We start from the raw sequence: 20,000 nt of genomic DNA on the forward strand, positions 1-20,000 counted from the left end.
TACAATATGTACCTGTTTGCTTGAAAGACGAATAAAACTCTCCAAAACCACGTATCTCTCACTATATGTAAACACGCACGGAGAATGTAGCAAATACATTTAGAAAAACGGTTCTTCCAGTTTGTAAATCTACAAACAGGAGGCTAGATATCCCGGGATCAATTGATTTCGCTGTCTTTCTCGAATTGACACTAAAAGCTCGTCAGCTTGACTCACTGTGTAAACTATTTTTTAAAAATATATTTACCTTTCCGTGCGCGTTTGTTCAACTGAAGGCTCCGCGACTTCCAAACGAACATTAGTGCGCAAGTATAAAGTCAAAATTCAAATAATTATTCATTATCTATACAAAATAATGATACACTGGCCAGCAAACCTATTTACATATGGTGAGAGATACATGATTTTGGAGAGTTTTATTCTTCTTTCAAGCAAACAGGTACATATTGTACCCTGATTTTAACATATATTTTGAATATTTGGATTATGTTTGCGGGCCAATTTATTACTAATTTTTATAGATAATGATAACTTATTTGAATTTAGAGTATATATAATTATATATATATATATATATATATATATATATATATATATATATATATATATATATATATATATATATATATATATATATATATATAGAGAGAGAGAGAGAGAGAGAGAGAGAGAGAGAGAGAGAGAGAATGAAAGCACATGGCTCAGTAGTTATGGCGACGGATTTACAATCGTGAGGTCTTGAGATTTATTCCCGGATTCCGTCCCGCCGCGTGGAAACTTCAACAAGTTTCTTCTGCTATAACTTCGGGATTAATAATGCCTAGCAGATGGAAACTGTACGAAATCTTTTTGTATATGTCCGTATCTTTGTGGTGATTCGCATAAGATTTCACAACCGGTATTGGTTTGTTTACGTCACCGTAACTTATCGGTTTAGGAAAAGTGACCGATGGAGTAAGTACCAAACTTGAAAATAATAAGGACTGGATACGGTTTGTTCGACTCAACCCTCGAGGTCAATACCCAAGCATGGTCGTTATCCACTGACTGGAAAAAGTAAAAAGTTAAAAAAATTAGGTGACAATCATCATGGATTACAGCACGTTCAGTTTTGCAATGTAATCGCCGTTGTTTTCATGGAGGTTCATCCCGTTTGGGGATCATCTTGGATAGATTAGCAGTAACTCAAGCAATTTTCTCGCACAGGCCTGTTGCAACAGATGTATTTCCCAGTTTGAGAACCCTTCACTGTTTAACCCTTGCAACAAATCACCAAGTTCACTAAACACACGTTCACTGAATCACGTGTAAGTCGAGGATCGTCTGCCAATAACGGTCTCAATGTCACCCGTTCACAGCTCAGCAGTTGCCTGTACGCTGTGCCGGCTGGTTGACTCACTGTTTACATGTTCGGTTCTTCGTAGTATATAATTCACCCTTCAACTAAATTAAATGCAAGGTTACTCATATTTCTCAGAATTAATTAATTCATAAGCTTCATGGTATGTTATTTAATTTCACTCGAACATTAGATGCCAAATGTGCGCCACTAGATGATCTATTTTGATAGAGAACACATAATTCTATCTGAATCGAGGAGGCTGATAAGATCCAACATTGTTGACATCACGATTCATTGGCTGCTACACTCGAATGTTCTCTCTTGAGATTATAACACAAAAATTGTTTCACAACAAAGCAACAAGCACTTCCTTCAACAACATTTATTAATATATACATATGTTGTTGTTTTTTCTCGATAGAATATATATATACATGTGTGACTAATTAATATATTATATTTATTTGTCTGCAAAATGCATTTTCATTGTGATGACTGATATCTGCTTAATCTAAAGAACAAACTACAACTAGTGATTTGCAATCAAATACAAAATCTCTACCCCACCCCCTATCTCTCTCTCTCTCCCACTTTCCCCTCTCTTTCCCTTTCTCTCTCTTTTTATATATTTATGGTGCCTCAACATGATCACAAACAAGTGCAGAATCAAGTAAAAGACAAGGTTATATATATATATATATATATATATATATATATATATATATATATATATATAAACATACATACATATATATGTGTGCGCGTGTGTGTGTCTGTGTGCGCGCGCTCGAGTGCATGTGGATATATATATATATATATATATGTTCATTTTTCTAAGTATAAGTGTGTATGTGTATGCCTGTGTATGTGCACGCACGGTGAGTCCCAGTCTATGTACGTATCTGAAAGTAGATTCACATCTGTACATCACAGCATTCAACAAAAGTGTTCAATAACTAATTAAGAATAAATTAGACCGATGACCAAAGTCCATTATGGGGGGGGGAGTGAGAATTCAAAATACACTAATACTAAAGATGTATTATAGATGCCATACAATACTTACATATACAGATGTACACACACACATATATACATACATACATATACACATGCATAGATACACATATATATAATAAACACATAATATGCATATCACACACACACACATATGTCCTCGCGGTGCGCGCACACACAGACACACACACACACACACACACACGTGTCTGTATGTATGCCTGGACAACTGCGCTATAAAATTCATCTTGCACTTTCATGCAGAGGTCCAAATGGATATTCACAATTGGCAGTGGATATCAAGCAGGGATAGTATTACTGATTGCCATTCAGTTACTTCTGCTTGTGTGTAGGTGCGCCTGTACATAAACGCATACAGACACACCCACGCACACACACATGCATACACACACTCAAACATACAACGCACTAATAAATACATGCATATATATATTTATATATATATATATATATATATATATATATATATATATATATATAATAGGTAAATATATACATGCATACATACATACATACATACGTACATACATACAGACAGACAGACAGACAGACAGACAGACAGACAGACAGACAGACAGACAGATAGATAGATAGATAGATAGATAGATAGATAGATAGATAGATAGATAGATAGATAGACACACATATGTAGTGCAACTTTATATTGAGCTCTTTAATGTTTTTCACACAAACCCATAAACATAAAGAACATTCTTGCTGACGGAGAGCATGAGTACTTTGCCTATACTTCTGACGATCATGTATGTATGAGAGAGAGAGAGAGAGAGAGAGAGAGAGAGAGAGAGAGAGAGAAAGAGAGAGAGAGAGAATGAAAGAGAGAAAAAAGACTGTATGTGTGAATGGAAACATGGGAAAATATGGAAGGGCAAAGATCGTGTGAAATAAAACATATATTTCCTTTATTAAGATGAAGGAATGTAATGCGGTATTAGTAATATTGTAGTAAATAAAGGATACAGTCATTCGACTAAAGCGGCCTCTCGAATAAAACTGACATTTGCAGCTATCAAGCAACCGTCGAGGTAGTTGCTGAGTCTACGTTACTCCGCTTTCTATGACATATTGGATAACTTTACGTGAAAATACTTTGTGTCCGAATATGAGGTGGGTTGATAACAGTTGAAATGGCTTTCATTTATTTTAGGTTGGCTTAATGAGAGATGATTTGGTATTAAATGACAATAACAACAGTATCAATTTTGTCAGTTTGTTGCGCTGAAATAAACATTCAATAAATTGGTATATGTTGATAAATCGGAAGAAATTATAAAACCTTTGACTAAATCTCACCGTTACCTTTTTCTAGTAACAAGCAATTGCGCGATAGAAGAATCGTTCAAATTGTGTCAGATGTGTTTATATTGGACACCACTCCTTTAAGATGGTCTTTTCCCTTGATTAGATTTAATACTACATTCACAAAATTTACTATTAGAAGGTTGATTTGGATGGTTATTTTGTGTTTGAAATTTTGGGAAACATGTGGAAGGTTTTTTTCTGAATTTATCTACTTTGTATTGTGTTAAATAACTAGGCAGTTGTCTTTCATACTAGATTGATGGAGTGGCTGTGTATTTTGTTTATTTCTCTGGTGTGCTTAGCGAATGTCGCTGTACTAACAAACATCGTCAAAGAGTTCACTATGTGCTTATTTCTTTTCTGCTTTCTCTTCTTAATTTCTTTTCTCTTTTCCGGAGAAGTAAATACATACATATATATATATATATATATATATATATATATATATATATATATATATATATATATATATATATATGTATGTATGTATGTATGTAGGTATGTAGGTATGTATGTAGGTATGTATGTATGTATGTATATATATAGATATATATGCATATGTCTATCTATGTCTATATATATATATAGCTTTGTATGTATGTATTTATATATATATATATATATATATATATATATATATATATATAGAGAGAGAGAGAGAGAGAGAGAGAGAGAGAGATAAATAGATAGATAAAAGTGCGAGAGAGAGAAATCTATTATGTATTATATACACACACATATATAAATATACATATATTTACACACACATACACACACACACACACACACACACACACACACATACATATATATATATATATATATATATATATATATATATATATATATATATATATATATATATATATATATATATATATATATAATCGATGATGAAAAGAATACAGTGAACTTGCGGTGAAGAGTGGAAAATCCAACGTTTCGGACAGTGTCCTTCTTCAGAGAAAGTTGAAGGGAGAGAATAAATAAGAGAGACAGAGCGAATTTTTACATCGTCTAAGTTGCAGTCAGTTTTTTTATTTATTTATTTATTTATTTATCTATTTCAACTAAGGAGATGTTACACATTACTATCTCGTTTATTTTTCATCCTTCAACTTTCCTTGAAGAATGACACTGTCCGAAACGTTGTATTTTCCACTTCTCGCTACAAGTTCCCTGTACTGTTTTTATCGATTTTCTTATATAGTACGAGTCTTGCCGACGCAGACCAACACCAGCCTATTTCGAGTCTGAAAGAAAGAAAGAAAGAAAGAAAGAAAGAAAGAAAGAAAGAAAGAAAGAAAGAAAAAAGAAAGAAGGAAGGAAGCAAGGAAGGGAGGAAGGAAGGAAGGAAGAAAGAAAGAAAGAAAGAAAGAAAGAAAGAAAGAAATAAAGAAATAAAGAAATAAAGAAAAGAAAGAAAGAAAGAAAGAAAGAAAGAAAGAAAGACAGAAAGAAAGAAAGATAGAAAGGAAAATTCTTATTATTGTTGTTGTTTAACAGTATTGTTCGTTGTTTGTTATTTACAGAGGAGGACGAGTTGAAATATCCATTCACCATAAAGAAGTTTGAAAACACTGACATGATTTTGTAGGCTCAGGAAATTATGGTAAGTGAAGAATTTTAATAGATAAATGTAATTAATTGAACCTTGCGATTAATATATGTTCGATCATGTTGATCAATTTCAAATGAAAGTCGTACCTACGAGAATGGGTTAAAAAGTTTTCAGAAGCTGACAATGAAGGCGTGATGCTAGAGCTGTGAAGTCTTGCAGGCATTCAACTCCTCTTATCAATAACTCGTAAAACTGAAAAGAAAATAATAAACTCTGTATTACAAATAATATTTCATAGAACTTTGCAGTCATGTAGTTTCGGGTTCAATCCCACGAATTGTACCAGTCTTTAATTTGTTGTTGGCACTCCGTCTCTTACGTCGTCGAGGGTTTCAGTTGATCCGATAAACGGAACTGCCTGCTCGTGAAATTAACGTGCAAGTGGCTGAGCACTCCACAGACATGTGTACCCTTAACGTAGTTCTCGGGGATATTCAGCGTGACACAGTGTGACAAGGCTGACCCTTTGAATTACAGGCACAACAGAAACAGGAAGTAAGAGTGAGAGAAAATTGTGGTGAAAGAGTACAGAAGGGTTCGCCACCATCCCCTGCCGGAGTCTCATGGAGCTTTAGGTGTTTTCGCTCAATAAACACTCACAACGCCCGGTCTGGGAATCGAAACCGCGATCCTATGACCGCGAGTCCGCTGCGCTAACCACTGGGCCATTGCACCTCCACACCAGTCTTTAGTAAGTAAATAAATAAAGTACTGGGGTTTATTTGTTCGAATAAAACTTTTAAAGGGTGCTCCATCAGTCCAATGATTTAAACAAGCAAAAAATAAAGTTATATTTTAGATGCGTATAAGTTCATTCTTTTTTAACAATTCAATAATTTTATAAACAATTTTATGGCTGCGTCATTAACAGGTTCTCTTCCCAATAATGATGTTTGGGAGTCACACCAACAATACACCACTATGAACAAGTATCCTTTACTACAGCACCTGACTGATAAATGCCTTGTGAATGAAATTAGTTGAGGGAGGCTGTGAGGAAGCCTATATATATATATATATATATATATATATATATATATATATATGTATATATATATATATATATATATATATATATATATATATATATATATATATATATATATATACATGTGTGAGAGGATGTATGCGAGCGCGTATGGGTTTATTTGTACATGCATGTGTACCTGTCTGTCTATGAGTTTGCGTCTCACTTTTTTACAGCCAGAATTTGTTAAAATCCCTGTAACTTTGCAGATTGATACAAAAGAAATTAATGCAAGGTCATGTTTAAAAACAAATCTTGAGTGCAGTTTGATCGAGTAAACTCATCAAGGTGGTGCCCCAGTATGACTGTAGTCCAAAGACTGGAACAAGTAAGAGAATAAATGAAACAAGCACCGATATTCTGCCGTCTAGTTTTAGAAACTTGTTACTTATTTTTTCCGTGTGGCATTTTTCTCCCAAACCTTGATTGCCGTTCCATGGTGTATAGCGTATTGTTACGTTCATAGACGGTTCCACCAGCATATTAGTTTTTTTCTGCGAGAAGAGTTGCTAGCCCTTCGTTAAAGACGTGTGTGTGTGTGTGTGTGTGTGTGTGTGTGTGTGTGTGTGTGTGTGCGTGCGCGCATGCGTTCGTGCGTGTAGTACCGTAAATCTTCGAGTATAATCCGCTTATATATATATATATATGTGTGTGTGTGTGTGTTTGTGTGTGTGTGTGCGTGCGTGTGTGTGCGTGTGTGTGTGTGTGTGTGTGTGTGTGTGTGTGTATCCATACATATATGTACATAACTACATCTATATGTATACAAACATGCATATATGGGTACAGGACATCAGAAAAAATATTAAGTACAATGAGAAACGAAAACATAAAAACGAAAACAGAAAACGAACTTTTTTCGAACAACGAAAAAAAAAGCAAACAGAGAAACGGGACATGCAACATAAAGAGTATACCCCTTCGTCAGTTGTCCCTGTTCCATCTACTCCGTGTTTCGAAATATATATATTAAAGACGGTGTGGGACCTTAACATTCAGATTGGGAGTGTAATAGAAGCTAGAAGGCCTGATTTAGTAGTAGTAGATAACGAGAATAGAAAGTGCCATATAATTAACTTTACTGTCCCAAAAGATGAAAAATCAATGAGAGGTATAGAGAAAATAGCAAAGTACCAGGACCTAGCTATTGAATTACGGAGACTATGGAAAGTGTGGGTAAAATGAATCCCTGTAGTTATAGGTGCATTAGGAACTATCCCTAAAGATTTGAACAGATGGATAGAGACAATAGGCATAAAACCCAGTTTATTACAGCTGCAGAAAACAATGTTGTTAGGGACAGCTAGGATCCTTTGAAGGGTTCTTGGCATCTAAGATTACTTGTAACTCGATGTTAGGAATTTTTCTTTCCCAACAGTCTAATCTCTTGTGTGCATATGATTAATAATAATGATAAGCAAAACTGACAAATTGTTGGGGTGGTGAAGGGATTTGAGTACCCTTCGCTTATTGAATGCTGCAATGGCCTGCACAAATCGTAGCCTCTGACAATCAAGCCCAACTCCAAGCTGTCACCGAATTAACAGGAGAAGGAAGCAAAAAGGCGAGTGTCTGGCGCTTTCAAAAATCCAAGGCTCCACGTAGGCTAGGCCCGGTCGTAATTGAGCCCCTGCTCGCCACGCTACAAGACAGAAGAGGAGAAAACATGATGGTTCTTGGAACTGCGAGATGTCTCTGCAATGTTCTTGAAGCATGATAAGTAAACTGGCATCACTTTGGTCTACTGGCTGTGGGCATCTGACACTTTCTATCATACCATTTTAAAATAAACTGATCGTTTTCATTAATAATAATAACAATAATGATGATGATGATAATAATAATAATAATGGTTTCAAAATTTGGCACAAGTCCAGCAAACTCGAGAGAAGAGGTAAGTCGATAACATCAACACCGGTGTTAAAGTGGTACTTATTTTATCGACCCCGAAAGGATGAAAAGCAAACTTGATTTCGGCGGAATTTACACTCAGAACGTAAAGACGGACAGACTGCCACTGAGCATTTCGCCTGACGCGCTAACTATTCCACTGACCCGCAGCCTTATTAATAATAATAACGGTTTCAAATTTTGGTACAGTACCAGCAGGTTTTAAGGATGTAACGGGGAGTCGATTAAATCGATCTCATTACTTGACTGATACTTAATTTATCAACCCTGAAATCATAATAGGCAAAATATACTTCGATGGAATTTGAACTCAGACGGTAAAGACGGGCGAAATGCCGCTAAGCATTTTGTCCTGCATGCTAATGGTTCTGTCAGCTTGCCGCTTTTTTCATAATAATGGCTTCAAATTTTGGCACAAGGTCAGCAATTTTCAGGGAGGAGGCAAGTCGATTACAATGATCCCGGTTCTTCACTGATACTTAATTTATCGACCCCCGAAAGAATGAAAAACAAAGTCGAACTCTGTGGAATTTGAACTCACAACGGCAAAAAGGACCAAATGCCGTAAAATATTTTGTCCGGCCTACTAATGATTCTGTGAACTTGCCCCCTTTTGATAATAAACCTTTCTACTATAGGCATAAGGCCTGAAATTTTGTACGAAGGGATAAGTCGATTACATCGACCCGTGTTTCACTAGTAATTTATCAACCCCGAAAGGATGTAAAACGAAGTCGACCTCAGCGGAATATGAGATCAGAGCGCAGCAACGAGTGAAATACCGGTAATCATTTCGTCCAGCGTGCTAACGATTCTGCCAGCTCGTCACCTTCCCACTTTTGATGATAATAAAATTGTATTGATGTCCGCCTTGCTCTTCAATGAGATTTCTTTTCCCCAACTATTTCTCTTCGTCGAGCATTTTTCCCCCTCTTTGTCTTGGAGAGTATGCAGAAATCACTTTCAACAATATTCTTCGAGAATCATCAAACATCTTATCAGTTTCTGATACACAGATTCCTGTTAATCATGCTGCTGCCATATGACCTCTTTGAAAATTTGACAAGTCTTTCGTTATTGTAATTTGAAGACAGCTTAATTTGAAAATACTGATAAAAACAATTAATTATATGAAACATATTAGAAACTCATACAAATAAGTTTTATTAATTATTGATGGTTGATTTTTGGCTAATTTATCCTTCAACTCCACTTGCAAAACAGATTTGTATTCCCGTTATGCTGTCTAAAATCTGTACCTGCCTATTTATTTATCTCGTGAACTATCTACCGTTCTCTCTCTCACCCTTTCTCTCTCTACTGATCTCCTTTCTCTCTCTCTCTCTCTCTCTCTCTCTCTCCCTCCTTTTCTCTCTCTTCCTCTCTTTCTCTCTGTACATATCTATCTATCTATTTATCTATCTACACACATATATATATATATATATATATATATATATATATATATATATATATATATATATATATATGTATGTATATATTCTTTTATTCTTTGATCTGATTCAGTCATGCGGTCATGCTGGAGCACCACTGTAGTTTTGTATTGTTACTGATGATTATCTTTCGTCTGATTTCCTCAGGCTGGGGGAGGGTTCACATTACCACTCCTGTATGTGCCTCTGTCCTAGCTGTTGGCCCATTTGGTATATGAAGGAATTTGATTCCGCTGCCCTCGCCTGTACTTCATGTGGGAACGTCGGTTTATCCGGTATTATGGGGATGAGGATGTTTAGTTCGTTTTTGAAGACACCTTCGTCCTGATTATGTAGGTTTCTTAATTTTTTTGATTGACAGGTCTTTGAAGAGATGTAGGCTTTTGAATCCTAGGCTATTGCAGTACCTGGTCCTGAATTTAGATGGAGCGGATGGCACCTTTGACATAATACAATGGCGTCCACTTCTGACATTTGTGTAACATTCAATGCCGAAATTAGGTACTAGTTCTCCGCTGTTACCACTGAGCCACATCATCAGTTTGACAATTCAAAGGCGGCGAGCTGGCAGAAACGTTAGCACGCCGGGCGAAATGATTAGCGGCATTTCGTCTACCGCTATGTGCTGAGTTCAAATTCCGCCGAGGTCGACTTTGCCTTTCATCCTTTCGGGTCGATTAAATAAGTACCAATTACGCACTGGGGTCGATATAATCGACTTAATCCGTTTGTCTATCCTTGTTTGTCCCCTCTGTGTGTAACCCCTTGTGGGCAGTAAAGAAATAAGAAACGTTAGCACGCCGAGCGAAATGCTTAGCGGTATTCCGTCTGCTAATTACGTTCTGAGTTCAAATTCCGCTGAGGTTGACTTTGCCTTTCATACTTTCGGGGTCGATAAATTAAGTGTCAGTTGCGTACTGGGGTCGATCTAATCGACTGCCCACTCCTCCCCCCAAAATTTCGGGCCCTGTGCTTAGAGTAGAAAAGATTAGCTTCACAACTCAGCTTCTCTTCCAGTTCCTCATTGAAAGCTTTGTCTCTTTCATAATAACTCCACTATTTTTCTTTCTCTCTAATGTACTCTCCTCCCCTTTGTTTCTTTTCTTTCTTTTTTATTATCTCTTTTTCTCCCACCCACCCCTTCTTTTTTCTCTGTCCCTATAGAAATCGAGTTGCAAGTTATCAGTTTCTGCAGAAGACTTGATTAATCTAGAACTGCTGATTACAGGGGTATCCACGTCAGCAACTGAAGTGTCATAACATTTTAATAAATTTAAAATAAAATTTTATTCAATTTAAGCGCCAAACCTAATTTTACGAATGTTACTTCAAACTGTATATACGACCAAATGCAGTCTACTCTACTTTGAACAATTAGTTACTCTTGAACTGAAATCACTTTCTATTACTTCTCTGAATATTGCGACTGTCACTGATCACGTGAAGTTATGAGTGAGATTCGAGAAACTTAGGGTTATTTCAACGCTACAATAAATAATGTATATGAATACGCAATATAAATAAATGCACATACATGTACATATACGTATAAAGACAAAATGAACGAAATGAATAGATAGATAGATAGATATATAGATAGATAGATATCTTTCTTTTATTAGCCACACAGGGCTGCACACAGAGGGGACAAATACAAGTGTAGAGCTTTTCTTTAAAAATAAAAAAAGATAAATAAAAATTTAAAAAATCCGATCAAAGGGGATCGGTAGGGGCATCAAAAAAAAGGGGGTATCGTATATCACAGAAAATGTCAATAGTGTAAAATGGAGTAACATTAGGCTTATCCATGGAGAGAAAAGCCTACGGAAAAGACCACGGTAACCTCAGCAGGGAATAGACACATGAGAGCAAAGTGCTCTCTCTCTCTCTCTTTTTTTATTTTTCTCGATTTATAGGATCATGCTCAAAGAGGTATCGTCACTCGCACGCACCATCTTTGCTACATTCACCCACCTTTTAATGAAACTTTCACGAGACAAAACCAGCCTCTCTATTCTCACCTTCCTTTTCAAGTGATACTTGAAAAAGTTGATGAGCGATTGGCCAGAGAGGTAGGTCTTCGTCTCTAATCCTTTCGCTCGGGTCCACCACACACATTCTTTCACCATGGCCACCAGTATGATGAACAGAGAGAGATAGATAGATAGATATAGATAGATAAATAGATAGATAGATAGATAGATAGATAGATAGATAGATAGACATTGATAACAGTTAGAAGATACGAAACACAAGATGCTTTAATACTGGACTAACAAAATCATTAAATGCTCAGGTACTGCTTTGTTGCTTTTTAGTTCAAATCACAACTAAGCCAACCTTCTGGATAAATAAGATATAGTAACTCTCAGGCGTTGGTATCAATAAAATCGATTTCTACCTTCTAAAAATTTGGTGATCTTTTGCCAATTTTAGAACTCAACGGGTATGTTATTTCTGTACATTTATAAAAAGGATAACATATGCGATCGGCTTTAGAACATCGTTTATCACACATATGTCAATACCTCTAGTTGGGGAAATATCAAACAGATATTTGATGAGTGATTTCACTTAAAATACAACCACAAGATAGATTTCCCTTAATACTATAAATTGACGTTGCGATTCTAGGGAAGATTACACCGAAGTTGTTTCTCTGTCCACATAAGGAATTGGATACCACACTGCAAGTTAAAGGGTAACTAGTTATATATAAAGCACTTCTACCGCTTAAAGTGATGTATTGTTCCAATCGTGTAGTACTTATTTACAGCTTGTTGGATCATTTCCTTTCATTTGTGAATCTTCCATTTGTAAATCAAGTAACCTAAGCTACGAACACAAGGTAATACTGATGGCAGAGAACGAACTGCCGCTCCCGCAAATGGTTGTTCACCATCCTAGCCACTTGGCCAACAACACTCTTTTATTGTTGTTGTTGGCACTCCGTCGCTTACGACGAGAAGGGTTCAGTTGATCCGATAAACGGAACAGCCTGCTCGTGAAATTAACGTTCAAGTGGCTGAGCACTCCACAGACACGTGTACCCTTAACGTAGTTCTCAGGGATATTCAGCGTGACACAGTGTGACAAGGCTGACCACTTGAATTACAGGTAAAACAGAAACAGGAAGTAAGAGTGAGAGAAAGTTGTAGTGGAAGAGTACAGCAGGGTTCGTCACCATCCCCTGCCGGAGCCTCGTGAAGCTTTTAGGTGTTTTCGCTCAATAAACACTCACAACGCCCGGTCTGGGAATCGAAACCGCGATCCGATGACCGCGAGTCCGCTGCGCTAACCACTGGGCCATTGCGCCTCCAACATTCTTTTAATACATCAGATAAGAAACAAAAATTTAATTTGGTTGCTGCGTGACAGTCAGAAGCAAAACATCAGGACCACAATTAATATCACGCACCACACATTCCGAAGGAAATATTTGACCCAATATTGATTTCTAATAGTGGGACAAGCCTACATATTTTAGAGGACATAGTCCATTGTTTCTCTAACTAGGTGGCGGGAGTTGGGGAGTTGTGAGGATCGAAAAGGAGCGGGCAGATTGCCATATTTAGTTAAGGAAAGATGGTTTCCAACTTTTTAAACTTGTCAAACATTATGTTGAAGAACGACAAATTATATGAATGCAAAAATCTCCTTGACCCTTTCAATCCACGAATACGACTTAGCGAGCGGCTTCTTGGTTTGGCCATACCCCTGTAAAATGCAAAAGCGGTGGGCCATATGGTTTTGTGTACACGACTTGCTATTGGCAGAAATATTGTTATTTTCGGCTGTAAACACAAAACAATGTAGCCGACCATTTTTGTGTTTTCTATGGGTATAATGTGGAGGCGCAATGGCCCAGTGGTTAGGGCAGCGGGATCGCAGTCATAGGATCGCGATTTCGATTCCCAGACCGGGCGTTGTGAGTGTTTATTGAGCGAAAACACCTAAAGCTCCATGAGGCTCCGGCAGGGTGTAGTGGCGAACCCTGCTGTACTCCTTCACCACAACTTTCTCTCACTCTTTCTTCTTGTTTCTCTTCTACCTGTATTTCAAAGGGGCCAGCCTTGTCACACTCTGTGTCACGCTGAATCTCCTCGAGAACTACATTAAGACTACACGTGTCTATGGAGTGCTCAGCCACTTGCACGTTAATTTCACGAACAGGCTGTTCCGTTGATCGGATCAACTGGAACCCTCGTCGTCGTAACCAACAGAGTGCCACGTATATGGGCATAATCAAACGTGTTCAAAGGAGTTGATAAAGAGGGGAAAGGTTCAAATATATTTCACTAATATTTGCTGATGGCGGTGGCGGGAATCTTCCCCTTTTAGAACCGTTCATATAGACAAATTCATCTCCAATACTTGTTCTTTAATTTTGATCGAGTAGATATTTTTCATCACTGGAAGGGTTCAAATTTTTCAAATACTAAGTTCGAATCCCACCGAGGGGTTTGAGCTCAAATTTGTAAAAAGCTGTAGCAATTTATTACAATGTGTTTTGCCGAGTGTTCTAACGGTTCTACCAGTACACTTATTTACCGAATAGTTGGCTGATAGAAGTAAAGGGAATTGTTTTTCTTTTACATATGTAGTCAGCGTATATTTGCCACTGCTGACCATTATAGCCACAACTAAAGTCATTTAGCCATGTGTATAGATGTTTTTCTGTGGAGTTATCTTAACGCCTGCATATTGCTCAATAAATAACCAAGTAACTTGCTAAGGAAGTAACACGAAAACAAGAGAAGCAGTTTTTCTTTTTGCTTACTAATTATTCATTTCTCTGTGTGTGTGTGTGTGTGTGTGTGTGTGTGTGTGTGTGTGTGTGTGTGTGTGTGTGTGTGTGTGTGTGTGTGTGTGTGCGCGCGTGTGTCTAAAAAAAAAAGCTCGGGCTTCCAAGCTTCAGTAAATTTTGAGAAACCAGAGTGGATACTCAATCGATCAAGCAAGCAAACGGACGTGACATAAACAGTTGCACCTAATTTTTCGGTGGTTGGACATGTTGGAGAAGAAGAAGAAGAAGAAGAAGAAGAAGAAGAAGAAGAAGAAGAAGAAGAAGAAGAAGAAGAAGAAGAAGAAGAAGAAGAAATACGGTAGGAGTACTTATTGCAGGTTTATGTTCACAATGAACTGCTATTAGACAATACCGCGTATGTAACGCTTTTACAACAGAATATTTCTTTTCCTCATTTTCGTTCAACAATTTAACCCCCGGTTAGCTCAGGACATCCCGTCTTTTTTCACACAATGTATCCAGTATTACTTTATCCAACATTTGCTTCCATTTTGAAGACTATTTCTAACTGGTTATACTACCACAGAGAGGTTCCCTAGAATGTTCGCTTACTTATTTAGTACAGGTTATCTACATAACTCATTTCTTTTGTATGTAATTGAAAACCTGTGTGGTAGCAAGATTCTGTGATAGGAATCAACGAGATTTACAATTGTTTAATTCTGTTCAGTACTTATAACCTAACTACTTACTCTTTTTACTCTTTTACTGGTTTCAGTCATTTGACTGTGGCCATGCTGGAGCACCGCCTTTAGTCGAGCAAATCGACCCCAGCCTAGTACTTATTCTATCGGTCTCTTTTGCCGAACCGCTAAGTTACGGGGACGTAAACACAACAGCATCGGTTGTCAAGCGATGTTGGGGAGACAAACACAGACACACACACATACATACATATATATATATATATATATATATATATATATATATATATGTACGATGGGCTTCTTTCAGTTTCCGTCTGCCAAATCCACTCACAAGACTTTGGTCGGCCTGAGGCTATAGTTGAAGACTTGCGCAAGGTGCCATGCAGTGGGACTGAACCGGGAACTATGTGGTTCGTAAGCAAGCTACTTACCATACAGCCACTCCTATAGATACTTTATGATAATTCTTTCTATTATAGACACAAAGCCTGAAATTTTGTAGGTAGGGGCTAGTCGATTACATCGACCCAGAGCCTGCCTGCTCGCTACCCTAAGGCCCTCTATACCGCTGAACATTCTATATATTTCACTTACGCTTTAAGAACCAATAAGAAAGCTTCAACTTGATCCTCAACCTTGTAGAAATAGTAGTCAAATCTTCCTCAGATCGTACTCGTGGTCTTAAATAAAGTATGGACACATTAGATAGACAGGTGACAGACATGTGACAGATATAAAAAAAAATATGGAAGGCCACAACTGGAATGCATTCATCATAGATCGATCGTACATTGAGTCTATGACCAACAGTAATAACAGTTTAAGCTTCACCATCAGATTTCATTAAACAATGCATAAATCGACGATTCAGTCTGTCAGTTATCGAATGGTCAGATCAAATACTTAACATTTTATGATCAGAAAACTTATCAGAAAATTCCTCCATTGGATGATATGATCTATTGATGTAGCTACAGTGATGCTTACACTGGGTGAGCTGTGTTTTTGTTTTCTTTCTTCTGAGTTTGTGCACTTACCTACTCATAACTAGGTGCATAAGGTCATTTCAAATGTGAGGTGTCATGATGATTGACATAACATTGAATTGGTTACAGCAGCTGAACTGTCAATTTCTTGGCTACTTGTCCGCTTTCTATATTCCCTTGTGGTTAAATTAATGAGGAAATTAAACGGTGGTTTGCCAAAGGAGTGGTGTATGCATGCAATTGTATCACAGTCTCAACCAATAGAAGTTATCACTTACAGAACACACTTTTTGTTATTAGCAAACCTCTACAATTTTCTAAGAGAAGCTGACAATACGACATATTAAATACAAGTGCCATCGTCCATAATAGAAACCCAGTAATTTTCCACTGGACGTCGAGACAACATGGAAAAATACGTAATAAAAATGAAAAGCAGTCCAAAAATTACTTTAAAGAGCAGTTCAATCCTGCGATAATTTTTAATTTTTTCATGTGAATAGATGATGACGACTAGAATTTCAAATCATATTTCGAAAAGTATACTGCGTCCAAACTTCATGACATGGCCCAAACTGATCAAATCTAAATTAAATACCAGTTGCGTACTGGGGTCAATCTAATCGACTGGCTCTTTCCCCAAAAAGTTTAGGCCTTGTGCCTAGAGTAGAAAATTATATACTAGGAAATAACTCACTTCAACATGAGTCCCATCAGCAGCTAAAACCATTAAAGTCATGATTAGTTAATGCTGGACTCGGTAATTTTACTGTACGAATCTAACAGTTATAAACTCATACACAAATAAAGGGGAAAATGGTAAAAGATAGAAATACATATTCCTTTTTATACTTTTATTCTTTTACTTGTTTTTGTCATTTAACTGCGGTCATACTGGAGCACCGCCTTGAAGGAACTATGTTGGGAAGCAAGCTTCTTACCACACTGTCACGCCTATATATATCTTTTTTTGAAACGGTGAAGCACGGAGCAGATAAAGCTATAAAGCAATAATAGCATGTAAATAATAGGTTTTAAAACCCCTTTGGACAGAAACGGTCGAAGGATGCCCTCAGCAATTGATCTCACATCTATAAAAATAGTTAGTAGTCTACTATTGGAACAAAGTATTTCTTAGAATTCTTTGATCCATTTATTCATTAACTTTATTCTTTCTGATGAGAATTGTGTGTTTTCGATGTCATAAGAATTTTAAAAGATTTTTAAAAGGCACCGAGCTAGCAGAATCGTTAGGTCGCCGGACAAAATGCTTAGCAGTATTTCATCCGTCTTTACATTCTGAGCTCAAATTCCGCAGAGGTCCATTTTAGTTTTCATCCTTTCGAGATCGATAAAATATGTACCAATCGAACACTGGGGTCGATGGAATCACTTTACCCAAATTTCAGGCTTTGTTTATAGTAGAAGGGATTTTTTGTAGTTTTATCTGCTGAATTATTTCATGTTCTCAAAGAAGTTTCTAAGTTCTCATGACGTCAGCACGTGTGTGTGTATATATATATATATATATGTGTGTGTGTGTGTGTGTGTGTGTGTGTGTGTGTGTGTGTGTGTGTGTGTGTATATATGTGTTTGAGTGAGTATATTAAACATCTTTTATGATCTAACCGGGACGAAATTCAAATCTCTCAGAGATTTTGAACCCTACTCTACTCTGCGATTGTATTCATCACTCTTCGCCTTAGAGGCAATAGTATTATACAAGCTGGTGCTTTTTATTAGTTAAGTTTGTAATTTCAATATTTGTGCTTTAATTATTTTTTTTTTTTTTTTTTTTTTCAAATTCTGCCGAGGTCGCCTTTGCCTTCATCTTTTCACTGTCGATAAAACAAGTACTAATTGAGAACTGGTATTGATGGAATCAACTTACTCTTTCTCCTAATATTTCAGGCCTTGTGCTTAAAGTAGAATGAAATATCTGTGCATTTTGTTATTAATGTTAGTCTATAGTTTAATGTAATGCATTATATATTCTGCTTTATAAGGTTGGTGATATTCTCATCTATTATTAAATGAGTTTGCATTTTGATTCATGTAATACAGTTTATCCTTCGTTTATTTATTTTTAATAAGTGTAGTGTATGTGATGCAATCATTTCGTTATATTTGTTACTGAACTGCTCTATGAGTTAGTCTATTCGATATTTTATTTTGATTATTTTTTAATACCATTGCTGATTAGCGTTTGTTTTATTCTATGGAAATTTCTTTATGTAATAATTCGTCTGTGCAGGACAATCTAAATGTTTTACTATGTAGCGATTTCACTACTGACATTTTGTATCTATGAAGATGTTCACTGTCTCTGTCTAAGTATAGGTAGTTTTTTGTGTCTTTCGTGTAGACGTGACGTATCTGTTATTGTCTATCTGAATGTTTCCATCTAGAAATGGAATGATTGTATTACTAGGAGATTTGTGTTTATTGTTTTAGATGCTGATTTTTTTTTTTAATATTTTTATATTTCTTTTTGTATTAAGCTGTTTCATTTTCTTTTTTTTTAATTCTTCCTTCAATTTCTTCATTCTTCCGGTGCATCCATTAAGATGTGTGTATCGTCTACACGTGGTGTGTATCGCATGTTCATGTCTCGATAGCAATTTGCTTTCTATTGTGGTCATATACACGGCTTCGAACGTGCGTCCTAGGTACACGTAAATGATATCTTTATCTTGTATGTATGTATGTATGTATGTATATAATATAATACAATACTTATATATATATATATATATATATATATATATATATTATACAAATGTACAGACTCATATATTTACATATACATATATATACATACATACACACACATATACAGAGAGGGGGATTATATATACACACACACATACATACATATATATATACATTCTTACATATATACACGTGTGTGTATGCATGTGTGTGTGTGTGTGTGCGTGTGCGTGTGCGTGTGCGTGTGTTTTCTCTTACTCTTCCACAGGTTTCAGTTTCTAATAGCCTCCGTCTACAAAGAGCGAAATACTTTTTGCTGTAATAAACATACCGATCTTGTAATGTATTCGAATATGGACTTGCAATTCATTCGGAAACGGAACAATATCTTTAATTGCTGGAGAGCGTTGGGCACGTGGACACTTTTGCCTCTGCATTTACAATTCCCAGTTTGGAAATGAGAACGGAAATCAGGTCATCTTAAGCTTTATGGCTTCTTCCAAAAGTACTCACGGATTACGCATTAAAACCTTCAGTCAGCATGGCTTTCTTATACTCACCGTTATATCTGCGCTTCATTATTTATATATTTTGTCTTGGGAAAATTTCTTCAGATTCTCTTTCAAACACTAGAATAATCATTGTTCAGAAATTCAATTTTCATAAGTCATTCCTCTCTATTTAATACAAAGCCTAGATTTTAAATATTGGCTTCAGGTTTTGGCACAAAACCTACAATCTCGATAGAGGAGAGTAAGTCGATGTCATTGTCGCCAGTACTCAACTGGTACTTATTTCATCGACCTCTGGAGGGAAGGAAGACAAAATTGATCGCGGCAGAATTTGAACTCAGAACATAAAGACGGACAAAATGCCGCTAAGCATTTTGCCATTCGTGTTAACAATTCTGTCAGCTCGCTGCCTTCTCGAAATATTAAATATTAACCTCTATACTTGACTGGTGCGACATTTTATCGATCCCGGAGGGATGAAATGTAGTGTTGAGATCGGTGTTATTAAATATATGTAACTCCATCAAATAGGTTGGTGCTATTTTCTTTCGTTTGTACACTCACTCGTGTACACATATACGTATGCTGGTACTGCTGTCTCTTCCCCTAGAATTCACATAATT

At 36.5% G+C, this 20,000-nt stretch overlaps 2 protein-coding genes across 6 annotated transcripts in view; both read left to right on the forward strand.

Moving 5' to 3' along the window:
- Nucleotides 1-5,314, forward strand: part of LOC106877962 (uncharacterized) — a 547,541-nt gene extending 542,227 nt beyond the window's left edge. For 2 of the 4 annotated variants that reach the window (XM_089352821.1, XM_089352826.1), the window contains one exon: nucleotides 5,233-5,312. Coding sequence is in view for 1 of the 4 variants with exons in the window: in XM_089352826.1 (XP_089208952.1) it covers nucleotides 5,233-5,247 (15 nt within the window). In the remaining 3 variants the exon portion in view is untranslated. Of the gene's footprint in view, nucleotides 1-5,232 lie in introns of all 4 variants that reach the window. The other 2 variants (XR_016242002.1, XM_089352819.1) reach the window with 2 other exon arrangements.
- LOC106873196 (dual specificity tyrosine-phosphorylation-regulated kinase 1A) overlaps nucleotides 5,233-20,000 on the forward strand; it is a 400,225-nt gene continuing 385,457 nt past the window's right edge. For both annotated transcript variants that reach the window (XR_016241997.1, XM_089352809.1), the window contains exon 1: nucleotides 5,233-5,339. The gene's annotated coding sequence lies outside the window, so the exon portion shown is untranslated. The remainder of the gene's footprint in view (nucleotides 5,340-20,000) is intronic.

The sequence above is a fragment of the Octopus bimaculoides genome, chromosome 5 (assembly GCF_046866305.1).
Source record: "Octopus bimaculoides isolate indiv1 chromosome 5, ASM4686630v1, whole genome shotgun sequence".
Taxonomy (NCBI): Eukaryota; Metazoa; Mollusca; class Cephalopoda; order Octopoda; family Octopodidae; genus Octopus; species Octopus bimaculoides.